Below are 22580 nucleotides of genomic sequence, written 5' to 3'. Positions count from 1 at the left end.
AAAAGAATATTTTATGACACATGAAAATTACACGAAATTCAAATTTCAGTATCTATAAATAAAGTTTTATTAGAACACAGTCACACTGATTCATTGATTCATTGTGATTTAACACAAATGATTTTGTGTTAAAACTGGCAAAGCTGGGAAAAAAAAGAAAAAATAACAAACTGGCAAAGCTGATAGTTGCAAAAAAGACTGCCTAAAATATTTACTATCTAGCCCTTTACAAAAAAAAAAACTTTGTGAACTCTTTAGTATTTGAAAGCTTTCAACCTACATTCACAAATACTGGTTAAACACCTTTTATGTGTCAGACGCTGGGGAAACTACAATGAATAAGTCCGATATGGCTCTCCCCTCCCAAGAATTCATGGAAGGCAAGTGAAAGCAAAAGCTCAGTAGAATAAAGAGCATTTGGTTTGTTGTAAGAACCATCAGAGAGCCAATATGGCAAAAGAGGAGACTGGAGATGACCATATCAAGCAATGCGTTTAAGGTCACTATAAAAACTAGACATTCCTCTAATATTTTACTGTATATTCAGTTTAACTCCTTTACTCACACTGTAAAGATAAATATCTACTGATGAAAAATCACTAAGTCTAAATTAGAACTATTACAGTTCACTTGAACCTAGCATTCTAATGTTCTCAAAAAAAATCATTGCATTAATATAAATATCTGAAATAATATTTCAAAGTTTAAAAAGTTGCAAGTGTATATGTAAGTGTGCTTGAGTTTATGTATGCAGCCTCTGATCCTCACTGTACTTCTGTGAGGTAGGTATTATAAACTCCATTTTACAGATGAAGAAATTAAGGTTACAGAATTTTCCCAAGTTCAAATGGTATATCACACCACGGTTTAAAAAAAAAAAAAAAAAAGCCCCAACACCCAAGTTTTCTCCCTACAGAATGTCTGTTCTTTCTACTAAACCACTCCAAGAACTGCATAATTAATTACTTTCACTGAATTTGAGATGAAGAACCTTCCTACTGCTATTCATTTGTTTTTGAGAAAATCATTCTTTCTAACCAACAGCTACATTTGTACCAGTAAGATTAGCTTTTATTTCTATTAACTAGACCTTACTAGTCTACAACAGGTTCCAATGGTAGAAAATTCTACAATCTGTAACAGACTAGGCTCTTATGATTTTTTTTCTACTCCCTGGCTTAGTGAGCTGATATCTTTCCCTATCACAGAAACAAGATCAGATATTAATTTAAAAATACTGTTTAATCAAAGCTGCTAAATATACGTTGCTAAATATATGTTGCTAAATAGGAATTACAACTCTTGGTGTAGGGCTATTATTTTCCAGCTACAATAGTGAAAGATAAGATCTGTGGATAAAAGATCAAAACCACTCTTCTACTGATTCAAAAATTTAAAAAGTATAACCAACATTCCTCTTCTCTGACCCTGATCTTTTAATTTTACTCCATCTTTCTAAAGTGAGGATCAGCTTGAGTAGACTTGTATCTCATAAAAATCATTCTGATAGAGGTAGTTACTAGAAAAAAACAGTACCTGACATTCTGTTTGGCCATCTCAGCAGTTAAAGCCTCCTAATTTAATCATTTCTATTATTTCTAGTTCTCTTGGTGAATAGGCAATCTCTATTTACATTTTAACAAACAATTAGCAATGAATTTCCTAATTCAACACCAAAACCAGGTTTATGTATGTCTATGGAAGAGAACAAAAAAAGGTCAGTTGGTAAGACATGTCATGTAACATTTACACAAAATAAAAGGATGATCAGTAGCTATGTAATCATTTTCCCAGTCACAAAATAAGGTTTTCTTTTTTTTCCCTACCTCTGAATGCCTACTAATCAAACTGCCTTACTATTACCCTGCCCATCTGTATAAGCTAATCTCTCATAACTGCCCTTATTCATTACTTATCATTCTCTTTTAACTTAGACTTTTCATTTCTCCCCCATATCATTTTAAAATGTACTTGCACAAGTAATTTGAAGTCTAAGCTTAAATAAAAACAATTAGCAAATTCTATTCACAAGTAATGCAGTATGAAACTCCAGTACCAATTAAGACAAAACCTAGCAAACCAGTTATACTTCTAGAGCTACTTTATTTTAGGTAATAACAAATAAAATGGATTTTCAGGGTGAAACTACACTTCTTTACAATAGGTGGCTTAAGTTAGCTTTACCTGTTTCCATAATGAGAGAAACCAAATGAAAAGAGGCAGCCACCATTACATTTTTAAATTCAGTAAAGTTTAACGTCTCTTCTGGTTTTCTCTCTGTGTAATAATATAGTTTTTCCTAGTCAGAGATGATGATGCTGAACTTCTGCCAATATAGAGTTGATTTCCCTGTGCCAAGCACCACCTCCCCCTCCTACCAACAGTAAAGGCTTGAAATCTTTCACAGATAAAAATATTCAAGCTGACTACTTAGAGTTAGAGGCCATAGCCCTGAGTAAAAATAAGAACCCATAGTATTAACTATTTATCCTTTCAGCCTTTAAGACCTTGATAACCTGTAAAGATATCAAATTCCTAAGAATTAAGACACAATATATGCTTTTTCTACTTGTGAATCTTCAACCATACCAACAATACAGTATATTACATGTTTAAAACAATAAAGAGATGATCTTGTGAAAAAATAGACATATGAAAAGGAGTAAAGTCAAAGTTTCACTGGGAAATAGGACTGCTTAGTAAACAAGAATATAAATTAGCAAATGCACAAAATCTAAATATAGGAAATTGCCACAAAAATTCAATAAACTCCAATCTACATTTTATTATCTCTCTTTTTAGATTTTGGGTTTTTTTTTTTTGAGATGTTGTATTCAAAGTTTTCAGGTGCACAATAAGCCTATCCATTTTTCTTTAAAGAAATAATAGGTAGGAAAAAATGGGGTGACTAAGAAAATCTGAGAGGAAGACTAGTTAATTGCAGGCAAGCTTTAGAGTATGGAGAATGTTCAAAGCTAGAAGGGGTCTTGGGAGAGTCTCTCTAGTTCAGGTTGATGGGAACAGCCTCCTACTCTCACCTCTTCACTCTTAGATTCCTCTAATTTATTGTCCAGGGAGCTGCCCAAGTGATATCACCACATAACCCAGATCTAGCTCCTCCTTAAAACTCTTTGCTTTACCACTACCCTTTGGATTTTATTCTAACTCCTTCCCACATTAGATCAAAGCCCCTACATGGTCTGGTCCCTGTCTATCTCTCCAGTGCCAAGCCTGCACTCACTTCTTCAGGCAGGCAAACATTTACTGAGCTTCTCCTTTGCCAGACACTGTGCTAACCCCTGAGTGTATCATGACAAAGGTGACACACCCCTCTTAGAGCTTACACTCCAGTAGTGGAAAGTGTAGATAATAAATGGGTAGATAAACTAAATAACTGGAGATTTGTGGTACGTGATGTGAAGTGAATAGCTATCCTGTGAGTACCCTGTTTGCTTCTGTCAGAACTCATATGATGATCTGTAATTATTTTATTCACTTGGCTACTTTAAGACTGTAAGCTCCATAAGCACATAATCATATCTGTCTTCTTCACTGCTGCATCCCAAGCACATTGCAGTGTTTAGCAATGCAATTCAACATTTGTTAATAAAAAAATAGTTATTTTACCCTTTTTAATTTAAAGATGAGTAAAATGAGTTCTTAGTGATGGCTAAGGTCAAGAAGAGTAAGCAAAGTAAGAATCTGAATGAAATTCAAGTTTTAGTCCAAGATATTATTATATCATATCCAAAACACTGATCTCAAAACTTGATTGTTTTCAAAGCTTGTAGCTGTCCCCCCAAAACAGGCTTGAGAATCTTTCAAGACTTTACTTTTATATGAAAAATCTTGCAGCACTTAAGTTTTAAGTAAAATTATAAGTATATCTTAAATTCCAATAAATAGAAATGAAAATTTATTCAAATGTTTCCTTTCAATGTATGCTACAACAATGAGATCTTGAAGAATACTTTGTAAAAAAAAAAAAAAAAAAAACTTATCTGAATGTTCTAAATATTTCTTGGCTCCTTTTTGGCACTCTATTGATATTTTCTTTGGCTAAATCATTTAGTCAGAATATTATTTTATATTAACTCATAAGTACTTTACTAGAAAATTTTAAAATACCTTCCAAGAACTGAATCTATATTTTTAAATGTTTTACACACTACATTCTTAAAATAATAAGACTTAAAGATAGGTTACAAACTAATATGTGTGTGTGGTATCTACTGTGCGACTGTGTTATATGGCCTATTACTTCATTATATACATCTTGGTTTACAAATTTAAAAAAATTAATCTAAGAGTTTTAGAAACTTGCCAAGATATCATAATTTACCCATGCCCCCTCCTCCTAAAATAATGCTTTGGAAGTAGCTTGATTTATCATCTATAATCATAAAAATGTGAAGATCATGTATAATCATAAGGATATGAAGACTAACAGATTTTTTCCAATAAAGGTTTCATTTCTATTAAATATATATTGTAAAGTTAGTAATCATAAGTAGGAAAACTCCTCTCTCAAAGTTTTATATATGGATAGGCTTACTTTTATTACAATATGTAAAGATGGTTCATTTTTCAAAGCTTTTAAAAAGCAACCACTCCCTAGTGGGAACTTCTAATAATTATCGCTTTACATTTATTTTCTTCAGCAAATTAGAGAATACAATGATTCCCAATGTGACTATAGCTATTAAGAAAATAGTCAACCAAAGAAAAAAGTGCTTGTATCTAGTCCAAAAGAATGGTATTAAAAAAGTTTAGGATTCAGGCATGAATAACATACACCAAGTCAAAAAAGTTTCTAAATCTACTTCTATGCAAGAGTATAATTTACTATGAGGAAAATGCCTTATGTAGATCTCAAAGAATATAATCTGGATGGCCAGTATGAGCAATAACTGCAATTACTATAATCTATTAAACACAAACAACATACCAAGCCGTAAGTGCTTAGAATTCTTTAACTTCACAATAAAGACATATCCATTGTGTGGTATCTCTACCCCCATAAAAGAATATTACATGTGCTCATATTTTCTATGTACTCTTATTTTTCCAAATCATGTCGGTATTTTCACTCATGCTTATTATCTAAATCCATATCTGTAGAATTTCTTTAGTTATGAAAATGCTTCCTATTTTCTTCTGGTTTGTTATTTCTTTACCAATTTAGTTAGTAGCACCAGCATCCTACTTTAATCTTCAAATTGCTCTATCCTATATTCCACATATATATATTTGGGACATCCATCAAGAGCTATATCATACACTCCTATCTCTCTTAGTTTCAATTACTGTTGCTCTGATTTAACCCCCTTAAATGAGGTTATTTTACTTTTTCAAGAAATTATAAACATCCTCTCATCACATAAATCTCCTCAGATTTAGCCAAAATTCCCTCATCTCAATTTGCCTTCCATCCATGGTCAAGTTTACTGGTAAATGCCCTCTGTGTTCCTGATCCTATTTTGTGCCTTTTCCTTCATATTAAGATGAACATCCCTCTCAAACACCTTCCAAGACATTTTTTTCCCTATTACTAGGATCTATGTCCTCCAGAAAGCCTTTCCTAAATTTAAAAAAAAAAATGTATATATGAACCCTTCAAAATTACAATCTAATTCTGTTTTAGCACTTTTGTATACACCTAATTTAGCCAGTGAATCCAAAAGAGAAAAGAGCTCAGTCAGGGCCATGCTCTCTCATGGGACCACTTTTCGTTATATTCTATACCTAAGTACTCATTCTCTACTGTCAGTTAAATAATGAGCACATTTTTCAGTATACGTATTTTTCATTCCACATGTTTACACTGCAGCTTCCTTCTCAGAGTACTGAGTAGAGAGAATAAGGGATTGTTGAACTGAGTCGCTATTTCTTAGGAGTTGAGAACCCATAAGTTCATCACTGAATTAATTAATGGATCACAATAAAAAATATTTTAGTGAACAGAATATAAAAATAAATAAAAGTCTTACACACAGAGTTCACAAAACTTCTATTCCTGACATATATACATATTTATGTATATGGAAACTGAGTAATGATGTAATGTCTATCTCTTACTGTGGGCTATGGTCAAAAGAGCTGAAAGCTACAGAACTTAAAGGTCTCTAAAATGCCTTCTAAATCTGCACGATTCAAATTATATTAAAAGATTTATTAGTCTAAGGATCAGAAAAAGCATTTTTAAAAAATGAAGAGAATTTAAGGATACCCAAAAAACAGCCAGCAAAATCATTTTTTCTTAATAAAATGTCACTATTAAACTCTAACCTTAAGATTATAGAATCATAAAGCTTTTAGAGAAGGAAAAACATTCAGAAATAATCTAATCCAACTTTATTGCTTTAATACATATAAAAGAAAAACCCAGGCCCAGAAATGAAAAAATTTCACTTCATTCATTCACTGAACATTTCCTCTGAACCCATTATGTGCCAGGTTCTAGGATTGAATCTGCATATAGAGAAGATGTCTCCAAAGAGCTCACAGTCTAACATGTATAAAGGTAAATAAACATTTGCAGTAATTAGTGGAATCAAGGTCATTTAGAAAAACAGCAACTAACTCAATCTGGGTTGGGTGGCAGAAAAATTGTTTCTAAACAAGTGATACTACTCAGTCTTAAAAACAAAGAGCTGGCCAGGTAAAGGAGAAGAAATAAAATATACAAAGGTACTGTACTGATACACAATAAAGGATGACACATTCAAAAAACTGTAAGCCAAGTTGTATAGCTGGAATATAAGGAGGAGCCAAAGCAGAATACCAAGTATTTGTGATTTTTTTTTTAAGATTTTATTTATTTACTCATTTACTCTCTCAGAGAGAGAGAGAGAGAGAGAGAGAGAGAGGCAGAGACACAGGCAGAGGGAGAAGCAGGCTCCATGCAGGGAGCCCAACGCGGGACTCGATCCGGGGTCTCCAGGATCATGCCCTGGGCCGAAGGCAAGCGCCAAACTGCTGAGCCACCCAGGGATCCCAAGGGGCTGCCCTATTTATGTGATATTTAACCTTCAAATCACTCTCTGAGGTGGTCACTATTAATATCCCCATTTTGTAGATGATAAAACTGAAGTACAAAAGATGAAGTGATGTGCCCAAAGTTAAATTGTGAAGCCAGGATGTAAACCAGGGAAGCCTAACTCCAGAGCCTATCCTCTTAGTCACTCTACCAAGAGGTTAGAGAACACAAGCAGGAATCAAATGATAAAACACCATTCTAAGTACATACCATTCTAAGACTTTAGATTTTATGCTAAAGGTGACTCACAGTGAAATGTTTTAAGCAGGAGTGACATATTTAGATTTATTTTTTAATGAAGTCAATCTGGAAGTTATATGTGGACAGACTGGAAGAGGAAGTAGTTACAGGGACCTAGTCTTGGCTAGAAAAGTATTACCATAATTCAGGCAAGAAAAATGATAGATGTGCTACACAGTGGCAGTGCTGACACCGGAACCAAAGTCTACTGACCACTGTGACCACATTCTTGTCCAGTATCCATAAGAACCCCCAAACTTCTTCCTTTAAACCCACCATTCTAACAGTTTAAAAAAAAATTCAAAACTCGGGGAAATACACATTTTCTTTAGACCCTTCATTAAACCAAATGTGACTACTAGATGCATTTGGATATAGGAAAGAAAGTGACTAACAGAAACCCAGTGGAGAATGACAGAAAGTCAATTGCTATCTACAGCAGTTTTCTTACCTTCTTGACTTTTTCCTTCTCCTTCCTCTATATACTATTCCTGGAACTTTCATGTTCAATAGTCAATTTGAAATCAATGTTCTGTCTAGACATGACTATTATAACCTAACAAAATTAAATCTACCACCGAGGAAGTCTGATGTGGTCCCAGCAATAAATATATTCTCTGGTCTGGTCAAACTGTGGCTTAAACAAAGGTGATGAATGAATAATAACAAAAGACAGACTTTTTGAAAGCAGAGAAGAGTTAAAACCAGAACATTTAAGGGGGAGTAAGAGTGGGGCACCTGGGTGGTTCAGTCAGCTAAGTGTCAGATTCTTGATTTCAGCTCAGGTCATGACCTAGGGTCATGAGCTTGAGCCCTGCATCAGGTCCCACATAAGATTCTCTCCCCTCTCTCTGCCCCCTCCTCAAAAAAAGGTTACGGGGGAGGGAGGAGTAAGAGCAATCTACAGTTGAAGCTATTTGATTCCAAAAGAGTGTGTGTGTGTGTGTGTGTGTGTGTGTGTGTGTGTGTTTGTGGTATTCCAGAAGCCAACAAATGAAAGAACAGTAAAAAAAAACTATCTGGTCAATTCTCAAACATTCTAAACTGAATCTGTTTTCATTTAAACCATGTGTAAGCCCCTTGAGCCACCCTGATGCTAAGCAACAAGTGGGTTCCACAAACAAGCTGCCTACAGTATAAGGAAGTACAGAAGGAACAGAAGGGGTTAAAGAGAATAAACAAAAAAGGCCTACAGTGGAAAGGGAAGCATAATGAAAGGGAATGGAAGAAATTATGAGTTATACAATATGGACAAAAAAGTGAAAGAGTACTAGTGACCCTAATCTCAAACACTGCTATCTAAGACCAGTAGCAACATAAGAGAGCATGAAAAGAGGAAATTTAAATCACAGATTTTTTGAGACCCCAAAGATGCGAAATAAGAGTACACTACCCACAAAAGTAAAAAAGCAACAAAATAGTTTTAGAATCTAAAGGAATGTTTAGAGATTATTAAAATCTCGTTTGATTTAGTTGTGCTTTACTTCACACAAAACGGTGAATCCAAAAGGTGAAAATGTCAGTAGTACCAGAGATACGCATGTATGGGGAGGTGTGTTACAAAGATAGTATGAGGCTTATTTGCATACTTCTTGTGGGAGTGATTTCAGAAGTTTTCCTTTCAATGCTGTAGTGCTACTTACACCTTTTCACTTTAATTCTTATCCTGGCTGGGTTCACTTCCTTAAAACCAGAGTTCAAAACAAGTAAGCACTTATTAGTTATGGTCAAATTTTAACCTTAAAAAGGACAAGGGTCTGTGATAGATCATAGAATATTAATTAGCATAGCCAAAATGAGTCTAATAATCAAAACCCAGCCAATGATTCTCCAGAAAATTATGGAATTAAGAAACCACTTTAAAAGTTGCTTCAAATTAAAGGCAGCTAAACGAAAGAAGAAGAAGAAGGAGAAGAAGTATCCTTAAAAAAAAAAAAAAAAAAAAAACCTGAATTTATACTTTGAAACCTTTCAGGGACATATAACGTACATAGTTCTTCCATCGGAAACTTATAAAACTTTCTGGCACCCTCACTGTTGATCTCACTCTCTCTTTCTCTCTTTCTTTCTCTTTCTCTAACACACAATCCGCTGCCACCACACAGTCCATACAGTAAAATTTCAGTAAGGATAAAAGGAAATATCCTTAAAGGTAATTATCACAGCAAGGAGTCTACTGGATCAGATGCAAATATAATTAAACTTGATACCTTGACCAATCATTCATCCTATTCATGAACATACCAGTCTTCATGGGCTCTCCATCATAGCAAAGCAATGGTTTTGGAGAGTTTATTCATAAATCAGCAAAACATTTTATTAAAGTATAATAAGATGAAATAATGCATATAGCTATAGTCTGTCTAATATAATCATTCTAGTTTTAAAAGATAACGAAAAGATGAAAGCTCTCAACAAAAAGTCACCTAAAGATCAATATGCATGTACCTGCAAAATTTGGATGACTGACTGTGGGAGTAGGAAGCTAGACCCTTTTGCTAATATACTAATACTTTTGAAAACAGAGCTTCTCAACCTCAACACTACTGACACTTTGAGCCAGGTAACTCTTCACTGTGCAAGGCTGTCCTGTGCACCGTGGGATGATGAGCAGCATCCCTGCCCTTTCCCCGCTAGATGCTAGTAGCACACCCTCCCCCATAGTTGTGATAACCAAAAATGTCTTCAAACGTCCCCTGGAGGAGAAGTGCAGGGGTAGGTAGCAAAAGACACCCAACCTGAGAACTACTGGCTTATAAATACAAAAAAATTCAAAGTGAATTGGTGGAGGAGGGAGTCTGTCTTGTTCCTCTTCTGGTTTTGATGTTCCAGTAGATGGTATCTGAATCTGATCACAGACTACACTTAAGAGATTCTGACTGTAGGAAACAAAGCGTGTCACATCCATCACTTGTTAGCCAAAGTTCAGCTGAGTCCCAGAAGATCCACAGTGCTGCCAATTCCCCCTCCAAAGGCACATAGACTCACTCACAGAAACACACACGGGCACGGGCGTGCACACACCCGGCACTGCCTACCTATCTGAGGTCAAAGAAATGCACATAATTACTTTATTTCCATTTCTTATTTCATCAAATATATGGACCAGGCTGCTCCAGTTCCCACAGAAACCCAAATTCCTCAACTTAGTCAGTGCAACTCAAACACCACAATAGCTGCATCATTCTAGGTAGGAGAGACCTAAGTGCTAGAGCAAGTATTAAACTCATAGTTTAACAAATGGTGAAGAAAGACACAAATTAGCCACACTGCTTTAAAAACAAACAAACAAATCCAATAAATCGATTTGTGTTTTCAAACAGAATCTGAGGAAGGATAAAAAGAATGGAAAAAATGCAAATACAAAAGGAATCTGAAGGCATCTGAGGAATAGAACAAAACTCAAAAATGTTTCCCCTGGAATTACATTAAGAAATTACATACTTGGCCATATCCTACAGGAATAGTCTGCAAAATCAGTCTCCTATATACTATGCCATGGGATGGAAACTGAAAAATCAAAGTCTGCAAAATACTAAAAAAAAAAAAAAAAAAAAAAGAAAGAAGCATCCACCCTAAAAATCTGATAAACAGCTCTTTATTACTATTTTTCATTTGCTTAAAAAAATTAAATATCCAGAAACAAAAAAAAAATGACAACTTGAGAAATTTTTTAATTCTCATAAAAATAGCCATCCTCATGCTTCCAGCATGCCAGATTACATATTACCTAGGAAAATCAATTAGGAAAGGAAACACAATAATCTTTTAGAGTGCATTTGATTCATAACAAAAGCCTTTTAAAAAATCAGATATTTTAAGTACTAAATATCTTTATACATAAATATGGATTAAAGTCTTTAAGATGATTTCAATTATCTTCAACAGAATTATATTTTAGTTCAACTAGGAATTATTTGGGAAAAAAAACTATGCAACAATATTCAGCACCAGTTTTATGTAATTCTATGTGCTATACATATCTATATGCTCTGTAAGCAAGAAAATTACTGTATTTCAGAATTTTAGCTATTAACCTCCTGGCCCACTGAAAATAATCCTACAAGAAACTAACGCTCAATTCTTTTTGCTTCTAAACCAAGCAGAGGAGGCTGTAAGATCTGTAAGCGACAGCCTGCTTTTCCAGAAGTAATACCTTGAGACTGCTTAAGAATAACCCCCTTCACCAATTATTGTGACTCAGGTGGGTTTGGGAGGGAATAATGTCCACAATTCCTTGGTCAGTGGCCATGATGCCCCTCCTCCTCAAGGGCAGGAGATCAGAGAAAGGGATTTGAACATGAGGAGTTCACCAACCAGAACATACAGGAACCAGGAGAGAGAGAGAGTACTACGGGGAAAATAAAAACTGCATAGTTAAGTCATGTCACAAAAGCGAGAGGTTTAATGTTATCAAGGTATTCATTCATTTCGGAGACACCATTGTTTATCTTCCTCCCCAAGCCCTGCACAAAAAGAACTGTCAGCCTGCCTTAAGCATGTTCCTTCTTCCATTTAAACAGACATGATTCTTTGGTTAATCTCTGGCAATGATCGCCATTTCACAACACATTTAGCCCACCCGGAACTGATCAATACCACTACAGACATAAGACTAGACTTTATCCATTTATTAACCACAAGGAAATGTACCATTCAGCAAAATTCTATACGTTACAAAGGATTCTATTAGAAGAGGGGGCTGGGAGGACGGACGGACACACACACACACACACACACACAGCACAGAGGTACACAAAGAAAAGACTAACACCCTCTAATTTCCCTGCAGCAAACGAGATAAAGACGTGGCCGTGAAACCTGTCAATTCGTCCCCCCCTCCCCCCCGCCTCCAATAATTCTCTCCCACAACCTGGTAACCGAATATTGAATTTTATGATCACCAGATCCACTGCGACTTCAAAAGTGTTCCATCCATCAAACTAAACTCTCCTGCGACGTACGTGTGCACACCTTGGAGCTGGGCTGCGTTCGTTTACCGAACCCCAAACACAAAAGACTAGTTTCCCAACCACTGGTTGCAAAGGCGTACAACGTCCAAGCAAAAATCACAACGTCGGATGCAGGAGGGACCAGGTCGCCCCCTCCAAACCTCGGGCCACAACCCACGCCAGGACCGCAACGTCTCTGACGAGCGCGAACCATCTCGAATGGCTGCTCTATAGACCGAAAACAATGCCTCGATACACCGCGCGTTAAGAGAAGTCCCCCGTAGGTGAGCGGAATCTGTGCCAGCCGAGAGCACGCAGACATGGTGGTGAGGGCCAGCGCTCCGCCAGCGCCCGGCCGCGCTCCGCTCCGCGCCGCGGTATTGTGAACACCCGGGCCACAGCAGCTACAACTATTTTTAACGCGGCTGGACGCCGAAGTTGAGGAGACCGTGAGGCGGGCGGGCGGGCGGGCGAGGGGGGTGGGGGGGACCCCGATGACACCGCCGCCGCGCCGCATTGTTTCTCGCCGTCCGGAGCGAGCGGGCGAACGGGCGAACGGGCGGGCGAACGGGCGAACGGGCGGGCGGGCGACGGCCGGCTGGACGCCCGTCGTGACGGCCACCGCGGAAGCGCTGGTTACGAGACAATCAAACCCAGAACAAAACGCGCCGCTCCGGGGTGGGGGGGAGGCAGGCCACGCGACACGCCGCTCCGGGGGGCGCCTTTCGGGGCTCGAACCCGCGGCCCCGGCTGTCACTCGCGCCGCTTGTGGCTTAACCGCCCCCCTCCCCCCCCCCGCCCCAGGCAGCGCTGTCACCCGGGGCGAGGGCCACGGAGCGTGACTTTCCCAGTCGCACGGCCGAGCCGTCCGTCTCCTCAGCCCGCCGGCCCGGCTCCGAGCGGGAGACGCTGACAGAGATTTCCGGGGCACGGTCGGGGCTGAGGTGGGGGGTCGCGCGGGGTCGCGGCCCAGGGCGCCGGGGGGCGGGTGTGCGCGCGTGTGTGCGCGCGTGTGTCCGTGCGCGCGTGTGTGTGTGTGTGTGTGTGTGTGTGTGGAGCTCCCCAGGCCGCCGCCGCCGCAGCCCCGCCGCGCTCGCTCCACGCACCTACCTGAAGAGCAGGAGATAAGAAACACGGCGAACGCCAACTTCGCAGCAGCTCCCATTTTCCGAGGCGCCGGGGGATCCGCAGCAAGTTCTCGCTAGAGAGCCCGTTCCCTGGTCTTCCTCGGAGACAAACCTCCTGGTGTGAAATCAACCGTCATAAAACATATTCGGAAGCCCCCGACCAAAAAGAAAAATAAAAAAAAATAAAAAACGAAAAAGGTTCACGGGGTTAAGAAAAAAAAAAAAAAGGAAAAAATAAAAGAGCACAATAATGCTATATATTAAAAAAAAAAAAAAAGGAAAAATGCACCACGGGGAAGGGGTGGGGGGAGAAAAACCGCCACACACACGCACGACACACAAAACCAAACAACGAAAAGGCAACAACAACAAAAGCGGGTTTAAATCACTGTCAAAATCGCTGTCAGCGCCGCTCGCCTGTCGGGGCTCTCGGAACAAAACGCCAGGCGGAGGCGCCGAGGCGGCGGCGGGGCGGCGGGGAGCCCGAGCCGCCCGGACAGTCCGGGAGCCGAGCCGGGTCCGACGTCCGGACCGACCTTCAACCCGGACACCCAAAGTCCGCGGACCGCTGGCGGCCGGGCTGGCGGCCGTGGCGGCCCGGGCGGCGGGGACGGCGCGGCGGCGGCGGGGACGGCGGCGGGGACGGCGGCGCAGGCGGCGGCGCAAGCGGCGGCCAAGTTCTGGTCCAGGCTCTGGCTCCGGCTCCGGGCTCCGGGCTCGGCCGCGTTTTCGGTCCCCTGGCCTCCGCCGGCCCCGCCCCCCACACTTCCGGTTCCGGCCCGAAGCTGGAAGCCAGGCGCGGCGGAGGAACGCTCGGCCGCGGCGGCGGCGGCGGCGGCGGCGGCGGGACGGGGACGGGGACGGGGACGGGGACGGGGACGGGGACGGCGGGGCGGCGGGCGCAGCGCGCGTGCCGGGCCGGGAGCGCGAGGAGATGGTCGGGGAGGCGAGGCGAGGCGGGCGCGGGGAGGGGCGCGCGCGAGGGCGGGGCGGGCCGGAGGGCGGGGGCGGGGCGGGGCGGACGGAGGCGCGTTCCCGCGAGGCCTGTGCGTCCGGCCTGCGCGGCCTGCGGGGCTGCGGGGCTGCGGGGCCGCGGGGCTGCGGGGCTGCGGGGCCCGGGCGGGCGGGACGCGGGGCGCGGGGAGCCGCGGACCCCCTGCCGTGCCCTGCCCTGCCCTGCCCTGCCCCGCGCTGCCCCAGGGGACGCCGCGTCCGCGGAGCCGCCCGGCCGACCCGGTGCGCGCGGGCTGCAGGCGCGGCCCGGCCCCAGCCCCAGCCCCCGGCGCCCGAGCGCTCAGTGCCGCGGCCGAGCCACCGGGCCGGGCGTGCACGCGGGGCGGGGGGCAGCCGAGCGCCGCCCGGGATCGCGCGGGGTCCGCTCCGCACCCGGCGGGGTCGCGGCTGCCTCTTTCTTTCCTTGCATCTTTTTCTTTCTTTCGTTCTTTCTTTCTTTCTTTTTTTTTCTTAAATTTTCACGCCCCTTAAGCCAGGTGGATCGCTCGCACGGGGCCGGGCTCGGATCGCGACTCCGAACGCAGGACCAGCGTCCCCCCTCGCGGAGCCCGCGGCGGCGGCGGGTTCGAGCCCCGCGGACGCCGGGACCCGACCCGACCGACCCGACCCGACCCGGGGCCGCCCGGCCCTGCCTGCGGCGTTCTAGCGTGAGCTCCGCAAACCGTTTTATTTTTTTAATGATAAAGAGTCATAAACCGTACTGCGTGTGGCTAACTCCTCTGTTTCACTGGTGCTTTACCGATCCCCACGTTTTTCCCACAAAGCCAAGCCTCCTCCCATGTATGTACACAGTGGTTTTTTTTTTTTCCCCCTTCCTCTAAATTACTCAATATCGCTATCTATGAAGCTCATCCTGTAATTATCTGCCCATTTCTACGACTTGTCAGGGTCATTAGTAATGACTGTGACTCTTAAACTCCCTCCAAGATCTCCAAGTCCTCACGTCGTGGTGCTCAGAATTTGGTTTTCTGTTTGTTTGTGCTCAGAATTTGTTTTTGTTTTTTTTTTTTATTTGTTTTTTTTGTGAGGTTTTTTTGTGTGTTTTGTTTTGTTGATTTTTTTTGGTTTTGTTTGTTGGTTTTGTTTTGTTTTTGTTTTTTTTTGTTTGTTTGTTTGTTTTGGTGCTCAGAATTGGACTGATGTTGTGCAACAGTTAAGAAAAAGTCCCCAGTGGGTCTTCAAGGTGTCTAAATGGTCCCATATTATGTAATTCTCTGGACCTTATGAGCTGCTCAGAGGAATAAATATAAACATTCTTCCATTCTCTACTTGCACTGTTTCCACTAATGTTTCTGGAATGGAAGAGCGTATTTAGTGCATTCAGGAATTTTTCTGTGGGTTATACCCTGGATCAGGCCTCCCTGTTGTCTTATCTCTGCATCACTTCCATATTTCGCAGATTGTGAAACCACAGAGAGTGGAATAACTGGAATAACCAGTAATAGGACTAAAACACACACACACAAAAAAATTATATTCCTTATCTTACCACCTAAATTTGCCAGTAGAAGAATTTTAAGAGAAGAAGGAAATTATTTTTTCTCTGTCGCATAAAAGGGGAGCAACAAGTCAGAGTCCTCGCTGAACTATTCTTATAAAGAGTTTAGCCCCCCCCCAGAAGTTATTAATATCCAGTAACAGTAGTTACCTATTTTGTTCCTAAAATCCCCCATCTTCTGTATATTTTTAAAAATTCAAAAATAATTTAACTTAAGACGTGAGAGTATGTGACTAACTCCCACTGGAATTCTAAAGCTTGAAAACTAGACAGAGGTAGCTGCAGCTAACCCTACTGCCCCTCTTTTTCCTATTTCTAGAATCACTTCTTCTTAATCCACAAATCCAACAACTCCCTAACAGTGCAAGCCATACAAGAGGAAGAAGGAGAAGGAAAGAAGGAGAAGAAAAGGGGCAGAAACGCGAAAGGAACTCTGGTCCGACAAAGCGTTAGACGATTATGTGTTAAACACCTTTAGCTGACATCACTCAATCCCGACACCTGGTCTCAGTCTCTCTAATGCTAGAATTTCAGGTCCAGGCTTCTGACAAGAAATTTGATTGAACTGCAGGCTTTCCCCAGCCGGAAGAATTTTAAGAGACCGTTTTAGGGCGTGTTGGCTAGATGAGGAGACAGAGGTAAACAAGTATTGTAGACTGCTTTCAAAATAGAGGATGATTTATTTTGCTAGGAACTCATATGGCTCAAAAAGGTATATGCATTAGGTTTGAACCTTCAGCTCTGAAATAGGGCTGGAATTGAATTAGGCAAGATTTGAACTTGCCTTTGAGATTGGGTGGTATGCCATATATATTGTGAAGAAATTCACTGTAAGATATTCACCTGCCTTTGGACATAGCAACAGCCTCATATAAGCTTAGAGATGCCAAATCTCTCTTCCTTCATCTTCAGTAAGATGACTACATTCCTTTGGATGATGAAGGCTGTTGGATTTCCCTTAGATGAAAGATTTAAGAGTATTTCTGCTGCTTTCTGTATGCTACAAAAGTATACATTTGTATGAGTATGTACAAGTATACTATAAAGGTACTATGGAAGTCTACTCGTGTTCAAATTTCAAGTAACATGGGCATTCCTGAAGTGGCATAAGTAATGAATTTCCCCTACACCGATGCTGTGAGGCATAACACAAGGGGAAAATCTTGGTAACTTGGTAAGTCAAAGAAAGGCAAATAATAACATATCTTCCATGAACATCCCCCTCCCTAAATGCTCAAACTGGGAATTAAGTTCCCTGTATCCTACCTAGCTTTTGCTACTGTTATTCTTCCCTTTTTACGTAGGTCTACTAATAGCATTGCACTATGCCAATGATGGAGTGGACGGAGACAGATAAAAGAATAGGGATGTGGGAATGGATGAGGGACAAAACATTAGGGCAGAATTTTTTAAGACAGGAAGATGAGTTAGAAGAATTAGAGGAAACTAGTTGTGGTAGAAATAATGAGTCTAGCACTTTGATTAAAAGGCTATACTAACCCAAGTAGGAATAGAAATAACCAATTGGTCACCATGTGACATCCCAAGGGTAATATTTGAATTTTCTCCCACTCTCACCTCCTTCAAAATCCAGTCAAGGTATTTGGGGAAGATGTTTTCCCACCCTCCAATGTATATTCATGACCACAGAAACTTCATTTTCTGTTTGACTTCCATCATTTTAGAAATTTAATTTCTAATAGTTTTCTATTTCATTTCTAAATTTTACAACTGTTCTGTAAATTTTATGACTTTTATTTGTTTTGTTTTATTTCTAGTAGCTTTCAACTCCTCTTCCTATAACAGGATGGATGAGCTTTGAGATACAGTGCCTAAATCAATCCCAATGACCTCAGTCATTCATCCAAGTTGGAGTAAAACAACACTACTCAAAAGTACAGATCTCCAACCAGCATTGGTCCCAAACCTTGTTACTGATCTTAAATGAGATTAGCATAGACATTGGCAACAATTGATTAAAAAGTTTCATAGAGGGGCGCCTGGGTGGTTCAGTCTGTTAAGTGGCTGACTCAATTTCTGCTCAGGTCATGACCCCAGGGTCATGATCTCAGAGTCAGGAGATTGAGTCCAGCATGGGCTATATGCTGGGCATGGAGCCTACTTAAGATTCTCTCCCTGCCTGTCCCTCCCTCTTCTCTCCCTCTCTCTAAAAGAAAAAAAAAAATATATTAAAAAAAATCTTGTAGAAACTTAAACATGTTAAGTCTGTTAAAGTTAATAATAAAAACAATTGGGTTTATATTTTGTTATTGTTTTTATTTCATGATGTTTTTTAGTAATTTTTATTGAATTTTACAAAAGTCTCATAGATTTGGAATTCACCATAGATAATTTGAGAGGCACTGGAGGAGAAAATAGACTATATACCAAAGATTATCTCTCAAAAAAAAAAAAAATGCTTTCCATCCATTTTGACAAATGCTTGAAATCTTCAATAAAGCTTTGATGCTATACTCTTAAAATTTTCTATAATGTAAGATTGCATAAGAATCAGTCCTTTTTATCACATGGTCTATCATTACCTGTGCTATTCATTTATTCAACAAGTAACTATTAACTTTAGCTTCAGGGTTGTCCTGGGTATTGGTTGCATAGTGATAAAGAAAGTGGATATCATCTCTGCCCTCATTGAGCTTACAGTATCATGAGGAAGACAGAAAAAAATATTTGTCAAATGGGAAGGATTATTTACAAAAGCAGACGGGGTGCTGAGATAAGGAAGAATGATGGAACTGGAAAGGAAAAGGACACTAATGCGAGGGAATAACTCAGGAAGGACTTACTAAGGAGGTAACATTTAAACCGAACCCACAAGATGAAAAGGAGATAGCCATGAATTTAGCTAGATAAGGAGAAACAGTACGTACAAAGCCTACGATGTGTTCCAGAAACTGAAAGGAGGTTCTCGTGGTTATAAAGACAGTGGTATAAATAAGGAGAGAGAGGAACACAGGCCCCGGACCACAAAAGCTTATAGGGCAAAGTAAGGTCGTTGGATTTTTTTCCAAAGTGAAGCATCAGGCCATTGGAGTGTTTTAGTAAGGAAGTTATGTCTTCTAGCTTAAGTCCTTAAAGATTATTCTTGTTCTTATATGGAGAACAGGTTGTAGGAAATTACCAAAGAAAGCAGAGAGACTAGGAGAAAGGTGTTGCAGTAAGTCAGGCAAGAGATTATGGTACTATGAACTAATATGGAAAGAAGTGGACAGACTCTAAGATATACTCGGGAAGAAGAATCAACAGGATTTGCTGATGCATTGGAAGACTCCTACTTTTTTCTTAAGCAGATGTGTAGAGGTAGTGTCATTTGTTGAGTTGGGAAAGATTTAGAAGGAGAGATATAGAGAAAGTAGAGAGATGAATGGTGAAAAAAGTTCAATTTTGAAAATATTAAATAACAGATGCCTACAAGACGTCTAAACAGAGATGTAAAAGTAAGCAATTGTATGTAACCGATGTTCGGAGGAACAGGCAATGCTGCGGATATAAATTTGAGAATTATCAGCAGGTAAATGGTATGTAGGGCCATGGAAATGACTGAAAACATCTAAATAGAGAGTGGACAGAGAGAAGAAATTTAGCAAGTGGAGGAATAAGAGGCAGGAAAGGGGATGACAAAGTAAATGCCAGAGAGAGAAGATAAAAATTGAGAAAGATGTCATACATGAGAGTGTTCTACAGAAGGGAGATGGGAACAGTATTGGTCCTATAGAAACATCAATAAATTGAAGAGCAAAAATAAATAATAAATAAATAAATAAATAAATAAATAAATAATAAGGAGCTATTGTATGTTGCATCATGGGGAGAGAAGCCAGATTGAGGTAGGCAGGACGAAAAAAGTGCCAGCAGAAGCGGGTGAGTTTGTAGAACTAGTCACTGGAGGGTGTATTTCCAGCTGAGAGCTCTAATTTCCACAAATTATAAAGCAAGTTTTCAGTTTAAAGTGGAAGATGCATAGTGAAGAGTTGTGAAATATTCCTAATTGAGGTTGGAGAGCAAAGATTTATAGTGGAATTCTCAGGGTTGAGTAGCTATTGGAAGTTGGAGATCATGTTTATCACCACTGCAGTCAGTCCAAGCTGTTACTGGTTACTTCCTGAAACACACAGGGGTGTCAGGTACAGAATTGTCAGGCAGTTGATTGAGTTCTATCATGGTTGGGTTTGTTAAGTAAGTGATTTTGAGGAAAAGAAAAAGAAAGAAAGGTATGGGAATTGTATTGAAACACCGAATAATGGAGTTTGAGTTGGGTAGGAAGAAAGTATAGTCTAGAAGAGGCTGTTGTGTGTAGAGGAGTGATAGGAGTCATGGATTAGAAGACTGGCCAACACCGTTAAGATAGTTTGTTGCTTCCTGGTCAATATTTAAGCAACTAGAAGGCTAGGAGCTAGGATCAAAGAATAAGAATGCAAAGTTTTAGAGAGAAGTTGTGTCTGGCCAGGGAATTACCATTGCTGTGAAAGAAAAAGATACGGTCACTGGCAATGAGAAGATCCAAAAATGGGATGCCAAAGCATCCAGTGAGCTGAATGGGTCATTTCTAAGGAGGTTGAAACTACCTAAAATGGTGACAAATACTAGACAAGGGAGTAAAAACATTGAGACTTCAAGAACATAGAGATGTTTCTTGGAGTCTGTTAGATGACAGCATTCCTCAATGTTATTTTAAATTTCTCCATATTAAAAAAATTCAATCTTTACATTGTTTCAGAAGCATATATTATGCAAAGTAAGATAAAGTACCAGGCAAAGGAATGATCTGAATATTTGCTCCCTTTTATATGGTGAGAGCATTAAAAAAAAGAAAAAAACTGTGTTGAGATAAAATTATCACAAAATGTAACAATAATTATTATTAAAACTCCATTTCTAGGGTAGCCCCGGTGGCTCAGCGGTTTAGCGCCGCCTTCAGCCCAGGGCATGATCCTGGAGACCTGGGATTGAGTCCCATGTCAGGCTCCCTGCATGGAGCCTGTTTCTCCCTCTGCCCGTGTCTCTGCCTCTCTCTGTGTGTCTCTCATGAGTAAATAAATAAAATTTAAAAAAACATAAAACTCCATTTCTAAAGAATTATAAATAAGAAAATGAAAAGAAAAAAAAGAAAATGAAAAGAGTAGATGTGAGTTTATTGTTGTGTGTAAATGTGAATTTTTGCACTTAAGCAATAGAGAATAATACCTGTGTATAACATATAGTACTTTTTATAATTAAAAAAAAACAGGGGAGATGGAAAAATTATTTTTCTCTTTATTTCCAAAAAATTTTTGTTTTCTCTGGCTAAACTACACTGGATTTTCCCATCTGTTTAAGCATGCAAATTAAAACACTTAACGGCACTTTATTGTGCTTCATTTTAACTTAGATCAGAAGAATTTTAATCAAAGCAATACTGAGGCTTTAGGGGAAACTGAATTGTAGGAATGTTTGTAGTAATTTTAACTAGTCACAATGTATTGTATGCATTTCTTTATATTCAAAATCAGTTATTACTAGCTACTCTTGCAAATAAGTGATAATTTTATCCAATTTTTTAGGTGAACAAATGCAAAGGTTAAATGGTTTGCCCAGGGACATAAATTGAATCAGTAGCAGAAGTAGGATTATAACTCCAAACTACTGACTCAAAGCTTAGTCCAATGAGCCATGCTGTTTCTCAAGTAGTAAGCATATTAATTGTCCCTCCAAGCAGGAAACAGAGTTCTAAATGGAGCATGTCCCATCCAGACCTACACAACATAGTAAGGAGACCTATTTCTTCCACTTAAAAAAACCAAAAGCCGAAACCAAAAAAAACTTACATACCAAACCGTCAACCTTTCTGTATAGAGACAATATATGTCAGAAGTTCAAAAAAGTAGTACAAAATATATATACTGTAGAAAGGCACTACATTTTATACTTACAAAATCAAAAGAGTGTTTTAATTTTGTTGGCCAATACTGACATTAGACCTGGGATACACAGAATATGAATTTGCAGTATTAGACTAATATCTACGTAATTCAGGAATCCATTTTCCCTTTGTTATTTAGGCTAACCATAGAAAAACAGCAACTGTATACATTTTATTTAACATTTGAACAAGTGCTTTCCTGACTCATTTTTCTTATTCCAAGTTCACCCAGGTACGTACTTTTTCTGACTCAGTTTTAACTCTGCAGTTTCAAAACCACAAATGAAAGACTATATTGAAAGCAGAGATTATGGAAGTTGCAAATTAAAAGTGAATGATTCAACTTCCACTTCTAGCTATGAGAGAATAGCTTGTAATATTTTAACTCTCCTTGAGAACAACCGGTTAAACATAACATATACAACAACTATTTGAAGTCACTAGAGAAGAGCTAAGAAAACCAGTCCCGGAGGATCCAAGATCCCAGAGGAGAGAAAACTGTGATGAGTTGAGCCCCACATTCATCTCAGCTTTTCACTTGTATTAGCAGATTCCTGGCACGCGTAAATAGAGGCCAATAAGAAAGCATCAGCCTGAGCTTACGGCAGGCTCACTGGGTTGGGAATGCTATATGACAGATGATGATACAGTTTGAGACTACCAAGGTGATTGCGACTTGAGAGACTAAGATCCAGGAGTTGAGAAAGCCACAAAGTCAAGGCATATGCTGACTCTTAAACTGTGCAGGGTAAAATGCAGAGAAACTGAGTGTAAAGGACTAGCTTGGATGTTA

General features: G+C 40.0%; 2 protein-coding genes across 3 annotated transcripts in view; one reads left to right on the top strand and one right to left on the bottom strand.

Moving 5' to 3' along the window:
- ACVR2A (activin A receptor type 2A) overlaps positions 1-13890 on the bottom strand; it is an 84468-nt gene extending 70578 nt beyond the window's left edge. The window contains exon 1 of one of the 2 annotated variants that reach the window (XM_049097288.1): positions 13342-13890. In XM_049097288.1, coding sequence (XP_048953245.1) covers positions 13342-13396 — 55 coding nt within the window. In that variant the 5' untranslated portion in view covers positions 13397-13890. The remainder of the gene's footprint in view (positions 1-13341) is intronic. The other variant, XM_025431730.3, reaches the window with a different exon arrangement.
- Positions 13891-14292: 402 nt separating this feature from the next.
- Positions 14293-18353, top strand: LOC112649359 (uncharacterized). Its single transcript, XM_049097341.1, has 3 exons — positions 14293-14304; positions 14504-15019; positions 16190-18353. The coding sequence occupies exons 1-3, from the start codon at positions 14293-14295 to the stop codon at positions 16346-16348; spliced, it is 687 nt and encodes a 228-aa protein (XP_048953298.1). The 3' UTR covers positions 16349-18353.
- The last annotated feature ends 4227 nt before the right edge of the window (positions 18354-22580 follow it).

This window comes from Canis lupus, chromosome 19, assembly GCF_003254725.2.
Source record: "Canis lupus dingo isolate Sandy chromosome 19, ASM325472v2, whole genome shotgun sequence".
Taxonomy (NCBI): domain Eukaryota; kingdom Metazoa; phylum Chordata; class Mammalia; order Carnivora; family Canidae; genus Canis; species Canis lupus.
This window is presented reverse-complemented; position numbering and strand designations above follow the sequence as displayed.